This window comes from Lemur catta, chromosome X (genome assembly GCF_020740605.2).
Source record: "Lemur catta isolate mLemCat1 chromosome X, mLemCat1.pri, whole genome shotgun sequence".
NCBI lineage: Eukaryota > Metazoa > Chordata > Mammalia > Primates > Lemuridae > Lemur > Lemur catta.
Genome location: NC_059155.1, coordinates 10,267,169 through 10,279,361, shown reverse-complemented (window position 1 = coordinate 10,279,361; position 12,193 = coordinate 10,267,169). Strand labels below are relative to the sequence as shown.

The 12,193-nt window shown below is 41.9% G+C and overlaps 1 protein-coding gene across 1 annotated transcript in view; it reads right to left on the bottom strand.

Moving 5' to 3' along the window:
* The window catches only part of LOC123628408 (nik-related protein kinase-like), a 67,475-nt gene extending 58,868 nt beyond the window's left edge, over positions 1-8,607 (bottom strand). The window contains exons 1-2 of the mRNA XM_045538114.1: positions 8,252-8,607; positions 942-1,007 (exon numbers count right to left, since the gene is read on the bottom strand). Of these exons, the coding sequence (XP_045394070.1) occupies positions 942-1,007; positions 8,252-8,308 (123 nt within the window). The 5' untranslated portion in view covers positions 8,309-8,607. The remainder of the gene's footprint in view (positions 1-941; positions 1,008-8,251) is intronic.
* Between the last annotated feature and the right edge of the window lie 3,586 nt (positions 8,608-12,193).

Genomic DNA, 12,193 nt, shown 5'->3' with positions numbered 1-12,193 from the left:
TAAAAATGGCATAGTATTTTCATATAACTTATGCACGTCCTCCTGTGTACCTCAAATGATCTCTAGATGAATGATCTCTAAATTACTTATAATATCTAAGACAATGTAAACGCTATGTAGTTTTTATCCTGTAGTGTTTAGGGAATAATGACAGAAAATGTCTGTACATGTTCAGGACAGACACAATTTTATTTTTAATATTTTTGATCCGAGGTTGGTTGAATCCACAGATGCGGAACCCAGGGATACTGAAGGACAACTGTGTACAGTTATTTATGTGCTTACTTATGTAATGTATGTTACTCTCCCAACCACCCCCCCAAATAAACACATACTTAATTACTTACACATTTCTAGGCTATAAGCCCTGGAAGAGAAAGGACCTTGTCTGTTTTGTTCATCACTTTATTTCCAGACACTGTCACAGGGTCTGGCACATACTTAGTGCTTAATAAGTAATCATTAAATAAATACAGAATTTTTCTTGTTAGATTCTTCAGCAAACTTTATTGTATACATGTGCACACTCAGGTACACACTATGGATATAGAATGTTATGAAAAATTTCCTTTTTATGACATTCAGTTCACGACTGAATGAATGATTAGAATGGTGTGGGTGTATAATATAAAAAAGTGATATTTTTCTTTGGGTATATCTTATTTGAATTATTTCCCTTTTCATGGATGACTTTATTAATTTTCTGCTAATAATTTTTACATCTTATGTTTGGTTGGTTGGTTCACTATAGATTCACCAATCCATTCCTTTTGTAATAATAAATAATAATTCTTATAGATGTCACTGAGCTATCTTAATTTGATTCATATCTTAAAGTGAAATGCCATGTTTTGGCATTATTTGGCAGTGTGGAGGTCTGACTCATAATTATCATTATCACTAGAAAATGAAGAATGAATAAATAATCTAACTCCACTTACCAAATAGATTCTGCCGTAAGTACCAAGGCCAATGGTTTTATCTAGTGAGAATATTCCAGTTGGATCCTGAAAAAAAGTAGAAAAACAACTGTCAATCTTGAGAAAATAGGCAAGCATTCAGCTATCTTAAACGGTATTTTCAGTCTGCCTTGTTCCCTTAAAATTTACATGGGAAGAACCTAAATGTCATTTACCAAAAGCACAGATGTCACAGTCTCCCTGGACTGAGTATAGTCATTTATAAAAAAGAAACAATGGTATGGATATTAAATACTTGTGTAAATAATTGTCATAAAACTGTAAAGTGCATACAGTTATGTAATGCTAAGGCATATCCATGATGTAATTAGAAAGATAATTAAAATAAAAATAAATTAATTTATTTGTAATTGAAGTACTCTTTTAACATCTGTCTTCTGTATGCTAACCAGGCAGAAAGTTTAACATACAGCAATGATGATTAGATGTTGGATACAAAGGCTAGATGGCTTATTTGTGTTATAGCAACACTTAAGAAGAAATATTTTCTCTAAATATGAATAACAAAGCAACATCATGGCATTAAAAGAGCATCATTTTTTATTTTTTTTATTTTATTTTATTCTTTTATTTTTATTTTTTTTTATTTCAGCTTATCATGGGGGTACACAAGTTCAGGTTATATATATTGCCCATGCCCCCCCCATCCCCCTGAGTCTGAGCTTCAAGCATGTAAGAGCATCATTTAAAAAAAAAAAAACTAGAGTGTTCTTTTGTTTTTTTACAGTTATCTTTGCATTAGCTGAATACCTTTTCGTGGCACAAATTGATGTTTTCTGTGGCTGAAGCCTAAATGTGGCATCATAGGAAACAAAATATAACATGTTTAAGGACAGAGTCCTAAGGCTTCCACATTCATCCTCAAGCACTGTTTCCTTACCTTTAAACACGGGCATTTCTTTCTTGTTCACCACAAAGCATGGTTTCTTGAATTTTATCACTGCTTGAACTTTTAGCCTAGCAGCCTATTTTGCTATTTTAGCAAAACCTACATGAGGCATGAGTAGATGCCAATGTATATTCAAAATGGTAGGAACATTGACAAATTCTTTGAAGTTCACTACGCCTTATATAAAGCACATTTCATATCCACAAACTTTGTTTAATCCTGTTTGAAAACATTTTTATCACTGTGACAAATGTGAGCTAAACAGAAAAACTATTGAACATATGCAACATAGAAGAATGAAATTATAGTCTCCTTAAGACTGCATGATATCTGTGTATTCTAGCAAAACTGTCATAAGAAAATGACCCAGCTCTGGGATTACTTCAATCGACAAGTATTCAACTGGACAGAGAGTCAAGAGACTTGAGTTTTAGCCCCAGCTCTGCCACTAATTAACTATAAGACTCTGAGTAAGTTATTTACTCTCTCTCGGATTCAGTTTTCACATATATAAAATGAAGGTGTTGTGTTAGGTAATTTTCCCAGCTCTAAAATTCTATATAGGAAAAAAACAGATTCTACCGTTCTAAAATCCAGATGTTTCCACTGGATTGATACAACCATTGTCACAGAAAGCAGCAGCCCAGCAGCCTGCTTTCTCAAAATGATCATCAAAATTTATGTCACAGTAGGCACAGTTATCATTATGAGCAAACAGTTCAGGGAACATACTCAAAATGAAAATACTCAAAAAGCTACTTAAAATGATCATTTTTAGGATTAAAAAAATAAAAGTAGATTGCTATAGTGCTTTTGATATTAAGCACTTTTGTTATTACTCATTGACAAATGTATGGGGGGAAGCAAACAAGTTACTAAGGACAGCTTGAAGACTTTATCACTTTAGCATGTTTCTTTGAAGGATATCATTGAGGGATTTACTTTAGATATTATTAATTCTGGAGAAAAAGCCTCTGGCCATCTGTCAAAAGAATCAAACATGTTAGCTGATTCCTATTGGTAAACCATTCCTTGTTATAGTTAAGGCTGCATTTTAGCTGAAAAAGATACCATATATTAGAGAATCATTGCATTGTCCATACAACCTTTATTTCTGAATCTTTGAGCACAAACTGTCTTAAATTTCTCTAATCTGTTTTCTAGCCTTCAATAATATAAGTACCTTACTCAGATTTTAACTCAGGTATCTGATTACTCCAAAGAGACACCAAGGAAACAGACCGGGATAATAAAATGCCTATGGAAATTCATGGAGGCCTTATTTTATCTATATTGATGTTGTCAGGAAACTTTTTCCTGCTCACAAATGACCAAACCAGCTTATTTCTTTTCCTGCTCACATTTAATAAAAGAACATTTTAAAATTTCCTTTGCTCTTGAAGGCAGCTCTACCTAGTATTCACGTTAACCTAAGACTATATTATTTTCATTAGTCATATGTGATATTTTGTTCCCCATCTCTATGCTATTATCATTTAAGGTTAAATATTAAATTGAGAAAAAAGAGGGGAAGGACTATGCTAATTATTAGGTTCACAATACCCAATTTCTTATATCATGCTTTCCACTTACGGTCAGAGCAAGTATATTCTGGGCTCTCAAGGAAGCAAACATTGAAAAGGAACCCCCTTCCTGGTCACTGTGAAATTAAAAGGTCCATATCAGAGGGGTCTCCATAATTACTTGGTCCTCTCCTGTGCCCTGCCATCCGGAGATAAGAAAACCAGAAGAAGAAAAATGTTCATCTCTACGACTGCTATATCAATTTGGAGATTATTTGGGGGTTTGTATGTTTTCGTGTCCCATTTGGGTAAATAAAATGTGCAGGAAAGAAGAAACTCTAATTTCTAAAGCTTTTTTCAAAAGAAATTACTAAAACTCAAAGTCTTAACACATTTTTGAACCATAAACTGTAAAACAAATACTTTATACTTTTGTTATATCTTTCTATGTGTCTAAATTACCTCCTGAAATTTAACAGCCCTACTCCAGCTGCCTGCTGAAACCCAGAATTTAGGGAGTTGTTTCTGTCTTGTGAATTCAAAGGAGCGGGGAGATTGAGTATCCTGATAGCTAATTTTAATAAAAGCCAGGAGTGGGGGTAACAGGAAGAAAACGAGCCACTAGAAGGCAGTGTTAACTGGTCAAGGGAGAGACTTTCAAAGCAGAGAGAGGCTGATCGACAGAACCAAATATGGCAGAGATTAAGAAGAAAAGGGAATTGAAAATGGTCAACATGTGTAGCAAGAAATTTCAAATTTAGGATAGTAAGGAAGAAGGAGAGAATGTGTTCCAGTGGTCAGGCTGCAAAAGGAAATAAAGAGATTACACAGTACTAGAAGGAGATAGCAGATGCTTTTCTTCTTTTGTTTTAATATAAGAAACAGCAATTTTATATAAAAAGTTTATGAAAATGGTGGATATGACAAGATAAGTACTCGAGTGAGTTTCAGAGACCATTGGAAGAATGGGCTTCACAATTCAAGTGCAGAGTTTAGAAAGGAAAATCTCTTCCTCCAGACCAGTGCTTCTCATACTGTGGACTGCATAGACTCTCCTTACATGAAAATCATTTGTGAAATCTTGTTAAAAATACAGATTCCTTGGGCCTACCATGCAATTATGAAATCAGAAGTTCTGAGGATAGGTCCCCAACATCCCGAGATGATTCTTGATTCTTGTGCACTATTCTTGTTCACTAACATATGAAAACCACTGCTGTAGAAACTGGGGGGGAAAAGATGGACAAAGTAGATTGAAGTACAGTGGTATACTGAAGCGATGCTCTACATGTATGGAGGACGTGCTAAATATATCAATCCTTGTGCACTTGAAGGTAAAACTGCTTCCAAACACGGGCTAAGGGACTTAGTAAAGTGGGAAATTTCTCATGACCAAATGTGGAAAGTAGGCTTGGTCTGGGTGGTCGAAGGCTGGAGAGCTAGCAGTTGTATTTAAATATAAACCTAATGTAATTCAAATATAGTGTTTGGATCATGTGCTATTTCAGATCACCTCTGCCACTACTGTCCTCAAGGCCTGTCTAATCCTGACCCCAATATAGATTAGGACTACACATGGCAGTGTCAAAATACCAAGGCCACAGCCGTGAGGAATGTCATTACCATACTGGGCACAGAAGGCAAAGGGGACAATCATAGTGAAAGACATGCCAGATTTGGAGATGAAGAAATAGTTTCCAGTCTCGAGGACGCAGGCATACTAGGAAAAAGAAATATATTAATATATATATATATAGACACCCCCAGGTATTGCTGGTGGGCATATACATTCATATTACAAGGATATATATACAGACATAAGGCTTCGTAGTTCTCTTTTCAGAAAGGAAGCACAAACCACAAATTTCTGTACTTTCTTTTTTGATTTATCACCTATAGAAAATATTTATTCAATAGAAAATCAGACAAAATTACCTTAACCCACTAATTAACAAACATAATGGAGGTGGCCTATTGTTTGCTGGTAATTATGTTGGTTCTCTTCCGTCTCTAACTTTAGGCCATTACACTAAAAAAAAAAAAAATGTTATATAATTATACAAAAGTTAAATTTTTTAATTTTAAAAGTTATATAATTTTCTCCCCCTTTCCTGCTTCCCCTCATTTCATTTCTGCTTACTACTTTAGGTTTAAAAATAATATTTATCTAATAATAAAAATATCTAATAAAGTTCTGCCACTGTCTTTAAATCCCAATTTGCACAGCAAGCCTGTCCTCTTGTCAAGGGTCTTTGTCTTTGGTCATTTAGCTTGGCCAGGCCTACAAAGAACATACTTTATCCATCTTAAATTAGACCCATATTTTAACTATTCTTCTATATTCTGCAAGATTCGTTTTGCTCAATTTGAAACTCCAAGGTTTGAATCTCCCCTCATTGTCTGGCTGTTGTCAAATTGGTACACTTGGTGTTGACGGATGCCAATTTTCTGACCTTTGCATATGTCATATTGAGGATAATTATTGCAAGGGATACCACTATATGCAGATTTCTTCGATTGCTTTATCAACTCTATTTTGCATCAAAATGTAAAGTTCAACACAACTGACTTAGGTGTCTCTTCGCCTCTTCATTTGCTTTTACTTCTTCAAAAGGTCAGGAAATAAGTTTAACGTAAAGAAACCCCAAATCACTGAAATATAACTCAGTGACCAAAGCAACAACGACTTTCCCACCCCTAAAAATTTGATAGGAAAGGAAATTCTAAAGGGTGTGCTGTTCTTCTGCTAGATTTCTTAGGGTTCGGATCTGGGTGCTTGGGAAGAGGGGAGAATTCTGCATAATTTGCTCAGATAATGAAGACCTCCATGTGAGACAAAATGGCTCACGTATAAAACTTAGAAATTGTTAGAAGCTGAGGATTTTAGGAGACTTTCATGAAGTCTGTAAAATGAGGCGAAGCATCAGTGCCCCGAGGTTTGTGTCGTCTCCCTACTCTCCCTACATTAAAAACCAACCTTATCTTTCTACCCTCCCCACATGCACCCACACCCTCCAGAACACTAATACTCCACTGAACTGCCAAGTAAAGATTTCAGCCTTTCCTCTTATCTCCTGGGCTCCACCAAACACCAAATTCTTATGTCCCAGGGCCATGACCAGGTCAGTTAGTCTGGGCCATTTCCCCCCATTTTTCTGCGGCAATAAAACCTTTTCTTTTTCTGCTTGGGTTTGGAATTCCCTGCCCTATCATTTCTATGAGGTCTTTCCCATTCCTCTCTTTAGTCATTTTTAGAAAGGAGTTTATTTCAGTTTGCCCATGTGTGGTTTCACATACCTGCCCTAGTTTGCTTTTTTCTTCCCCCCCCCCCCACCATACAGAGAATTTGGAGGGCGGTAACATTTCATTCCTTGATTTTACACTTTTACTTGGGAGCATATCTAGCCTGAATATAAAAGTTCTGTTCAGAAAGGAAACCACCAATTGAGGCCTCCATATTCCAGAAATCTCATGCATGCACACTGCAAGGAAGAAACTTTGGGTGCACGCGGGGTGGAAAAAGAATTAATTTTTACAAGTTCTGTGACTTTATCTTATGAAGCTGCATAAATAATCACAATGCTAATATTTGTAATTCAACACGTTTGTGTTGTGGATTTATAATGGCAAAGAACAATTTGCTAAATTGTTACCCATGTGCATCATCTTCCCTCCCCACGTACACCATTCTAGTGTAAAATTATATAGGTGAGGCTTTGGGAATGTCCCATTTTTTAGGAAGGCAGGCGTCTGTCGTCATTAAAAACACAATCTTTAAATGCCAAATATGTCTAAAATTAAGTCAGTGCGACTTTGAAGAGTCCTATAACCTCAAGGTTAATATTTAGCTTTTCCCAAAGCAAGCAGGCCACTGCCCTGAACTACAGTCGCCTGGCGACCATTCCAGCACCGTGCCTGCTTATTCCCTGTCGGAGAGTCCAGGGGCCTTTTGCATTCAAGAGAGGGTGCGAGTGAAATGCCAATCTAAAAAGGGAACTTGAAACACGGATTTGGGTGAGATCCAATATCAGCCCAAAACCAGATGCCAATGAAATAAACGGCGCTGCTAAAATAATAAGTCTACTAATAACGACGGCGATAATAGCTCACCAATCAATTACAACTCTGGAGGAAAGCTGGGCATTTGGGAAAAGAGAACCCACAAACGAAAACCACAAGGAAAAGATAAATCTGGTTAGCCAGGGAGCACGATACATTTAAAAAAAAAATGGGGGTGTGCAGAATTCACTCCCCCCCCCAAGAGGCGTCGAGTTCTTTCACTCCTGCAACACTTAATCGGGGACATTGCCCTGGCAAGAGTAAGAAGGTTTTAGAAAGTGCTATTAGAAAGTGAGAGAAGTGAAACTCTCACGGTTTAATTTTCTAGCCTGTCGTCACCTAAAAGTAAAGGTCACCCTATAAGTAGGCATCTCCGCTGGTAAAAGAAGCAGCTGACGACGGGGTGGCGGGGTAACAGGGAGGAGTGCTCTCAGGAAGGCACGCGACGTCGCAGTTTTTGGCCTCTCCTGGAGCTGGGCTAGGACAGGTACCAGAAAGCCGCTAGACAAAGCGGGCCACATTTAGAAAATAGCCCGCTGTTTAGGGGCCGCAAGCACCCCCCTGCCACCTCTTCTCTCCCCCGACACCCCATGCCTTGGCCTTCCTGCGGAGTTTGGCGCGGCCCCCGGCCCGCCCAGGGGGCGCCTTTTCCGCGCGCGCTGGCTCCCAGGGTCCCCTCGGCGTCCGCGGACCCGTCGAAGTCCCGGTCTAACCCGGCTTGGAGGGGGGCCGCTTCCTCCCCCAGCGCTCAGATCCCGCAAAAAGAGAGCACTCGGGGGCGATGGGCGTCCTCTACTCACCGGCAAGTGTCCCAGATCCGTGACCTCCTTGTCCCTCCAGCCCCCAGGTCCCGCCATGGCTTCAAGCCGAACGGGAGCGGACGACCGAGTCGGGCGGGCGCGCACCGGGAGTTTGAGGTGGAAGCGGACTAGGAGTTGAAGGGGGTGGGGGGGGGGGAGAAGGGAAGGGAGAGGGCGGGAGAAAGGAGTGGGGGGTCGGGGGCTGAGGCGCGGGAGACAGAGGAGGGGAAAGTGGAGGGCAAAGAGCTGGGAGTGGAGGGAAGCCGGAGTTTGCGAGGCGGGAAAGCAAGTTCGGCCGGGGCAAGAGACGAGCCTGAGCGTCCGTCCAGGAGACGAATAAGCTAGAGGGGTGCTCCGCGGCGAGAGCGCAGCGTCTGTCCCGGCAGGGTGCGCCTCTTTCAGGGTGGGGAGGGGGGCGGCGCAAGGAGAGGGGGCCCCGGGCGCTGCTAGAAAGGGATTGGTGCAGCGTCACGTCGCCAGGTGGGCAGCCGCGCGGCGGGGAGGCAGGCCAGGGGGGCCACCGGCGAGGGAGGTGCTGAAGGACTATAACGGTTTGCGAGCAGGCCCTGCGCAGCCTCCCCCCGCCCCGCCGCCCCCTCCCACGTCCACTGCTGCGCCCGCCGCCCCCGCCCCCGCTGGCGAATGTTCCACAGGAAACTTTTTCGAGGCAGCTGCCAGCCCCGGAAAACCGGTCCCGCTCAGCGCCGCTCCCAGTCTGGGCCCCACAGCTCTGCCACAGTCCAAACAGCCCGCGCCCTAGTCTCCCCAAGAAACACTTGTGACTTTTCTAGTTGTCTATTTTCTCTTTCTGCCCCTCTGGTTTTATCGCTCCATTTATTGCAAAGACCCACCAAGTTAGAGAAGGAAATGACTTGCCTCCGGGTTAAGGGATCAGACCCAGGCGAGCCCCTGTGCAGGCAGGCGGAGGAGGGCAGCGAGCGCGCCCCAGGGCTGCTACAGCTCGGCCCTTCGAAGAAGCCACTAGCCGAGGGCAGTGCAGAAGGGGTAGAGCAGCCGCAAAGTCCCCTCCAGGCGGGCCGCATCTCTTCTGGCTCCAGGCTAGTTAGTGCCGGCCCAGGCCGCTCTCTCGGAACCGCACCTGTTCTCAGGTGCTCGGTGTTAAGAGACTGACTCAGTCGCTGAAGCCTTGTCTGCCCTGGGTCCTAAGTTTGCAGACGCCGGCTTCGCAACCCGCAGAGAAAGTGCCTGCGTCCTTTCCAGTCTTCCAGCGTTCCGGCCGGGTTTCATTCATTTCATTCATTGCAAAATATTTCCGGGCGCCCAGGTTGTTCGCCTCGGGTTTCCCCCAAAGCGCAGGGGGTCTGACACAAGGTTTAAAATAATCTGACAAACGTGATTCAATCTTGAGAAGTAAGGCGCCCCGTAAAGCATTTATGGGAAAGGGAGTTGGTGCGTAAAACTAACCGCATTCTAAGTTCTTGCACTGCAAAGAGCACTTTAGAAAATGTCCCGAAGCTGCTTACTTTCCCTGGAACTCGCAGAATGCGTTCTGCGTTCCCGAACTGCGGGGTCGGAACGCGACGTGGGGGCATTTCTTTCTTGTTTCTTTCTTTCTTTTTAAATTAGGAATTCCCTACCTTCTCTAAGAAGATTTATACGAATAATTCTTCCCACTGACCTCAAGCTTACCATTTCTGACCCACTCTTCTAATTTCTGTGATTATTTTCTTTATATGTTGGTGGATTTGGTTTATTTCGTGTCTGTTTCCTGGCCAAAGTTTGACCTCTTTACATTCCTTAACCTCCGAGCCTCGGTGAGCTGTGTAATGACCACAGCCTGTCTGAGGAACCGGGTCTCGCTAAAGAAAGAAAATTCTCTGTTAACGGGTGCGGAGAAAAGCAACCACCACCTACCCCCAAAAAACAAACCCGGGTGTTCTGGATCGAATTTTTTCGTTAATTCAAATGTGATATATACTACTACAGAAATTACATTTTCCAATCATTCAAATCTTGACAACTCCACTACACAAAATCTTGTCCTTTTAAAACACAGTTTAAGAATTCCTGGATGATCAGTAAAACGCTTCTGTAGCTCTCTAAATGTGAGTCTGAAATTAACATTTCAGAACTAGAGAAGGGCAGCTGAACTAGTTAATAGAAAGTTACACTTTTATATACACATTAAATTTTTAGAAATAAGTCAGAGTGAAGAAATACATTTAAAGGAACTCTGAAGACAATCTTTGCTAAAGGGAAGAAGTGTTCATAAGTTAAGACTTTTTTTTTTTTTAACAATGCGGTTTGCTGAATGTAGGGTGTGGGGAAATGCCCCGTGGCCCCCGATGGCAAGACTGTTTTAGCCTGTCTAAGGGGCAAGTCCAGACCGGGCAAAAGAATCCAGGCTAGATCATTGGGCTCTCTAGTTGCAAGGCTCCGCGGGAGGCTAGCGGCTTCAAGACTCCATAGGGATTAGCCACAACGCTGGGTGGGACCCCCCTGGATGCGGGGAGGGGAAGCTAAGTGTTTGACCAGAACTTGACAGAGAACGTATACATTTTTAAAGTTATTATTTTCAAGGAAAAAGTAGGCATGGAAGAGACTGGCTTCTAAGCTGGCATTATGGGGTTTTTTTTGTGGCCGGCTTGGGGAAGGTCAGCACCTCTAGCAGACCAGAAGACAAATAGATGGCCCTCAGGCATGGGGCTCAACCTTGAGCACAACCTTGAAATAGGGCACTTGTTTTGTAACGTCAGGTCTTCTTTTCCCTTCACCCCACAGCCATCACCTCCCCTCCTCCCTTCCAACATGTTCTTTTTTTCTTTCTTTCTTTCCTAACCTCAAACTGCAGAAAAATAACCCTTGTCTGTCCAGGGTCCAGTAACTTGTCAGATTGTGTTTTACCCAGAAATGGTCTCTCTGCCAACTTTATGTGTCTCACGTGTATTCCATCCCTTTCTCTTCTGATCCATTCTGTTATATTAAAACCTTGAGCTCTTTGGAACTTAAGATCGTTAGTATTTTTTAAAAGTTAAAATTTATTGAGTGCTTACTGTATGCACCAGACTAAGGGCTTCACATATATTATCTCATTTAATTTTCTCAAAAATTCTTCCAGATTTTAAATTATTATCCCCATTGCATAGTCAAGGAAACTGAGGCACAGAGAGATGAAGTAACCTGCCTGAAGCCTCACAGCTAGTAATTGGAGGAGCCTGGCTTCCAACTCAGGCAGTCTGACTCCAGAGCCCACTTGTCAATGATTGTTGAAGGGCTGGTACATATTTTGAGACTGTGTGAAGAGGAGCCAAATTCAAAAAAGCTTCAGGGTAAGAGAGATCAGATGACATTAGCTAGGCCCCTGAGCTATTCAGTTCCCCCTTCCCCCTTTCAGCCCTCAAGCCCTCCAAACAGAAATAACATGGGCTTTATAAAAAGAAATGGAACCCAGTCATAGCCTAAGAGTAGCCAGTGACCGCCTGAGTGGAGATGACCCAGTGGATCACCTCACGGGGCCAAATTATGGATTTCAAGCTTAAGAAACTTCCAGAAAAAAAAAACAGCGATTTTCAATGCTTAAAAAAAAATTAAAATCCATTCCCATTCCTTCCAGAGAATTTTTTTGGCTGGGAACAAATCTTATTCAGTAAGGACCTGAAGGAGGCTGTGTTTATGAGCAATCGTGCTTAACAGACCTGAGATGCTAAATGGCAAGGTTACAGCCAGTTAGCTCAGTTGGTAGGAGTACCATAAACATGGTGCCAAGGGCATGGGTTTGATTCCCCAGAGGGCCAGTGTGCATCTCCCTGCTCTTTGGCCCTTGGTAGCACCTCCCTGCTCGCCAGCCAGTGTGCCTTTTACTGAAAAAAAAGTCAAAAGTCAGTACTTCCATCTTTGTATACAAAGAACCACATTTTTTTTTTTTGAGGTAGAGTCTTGCTTGCTCTTTCACCCTGGCTAGAGTGCAGTAGCGTCATCATA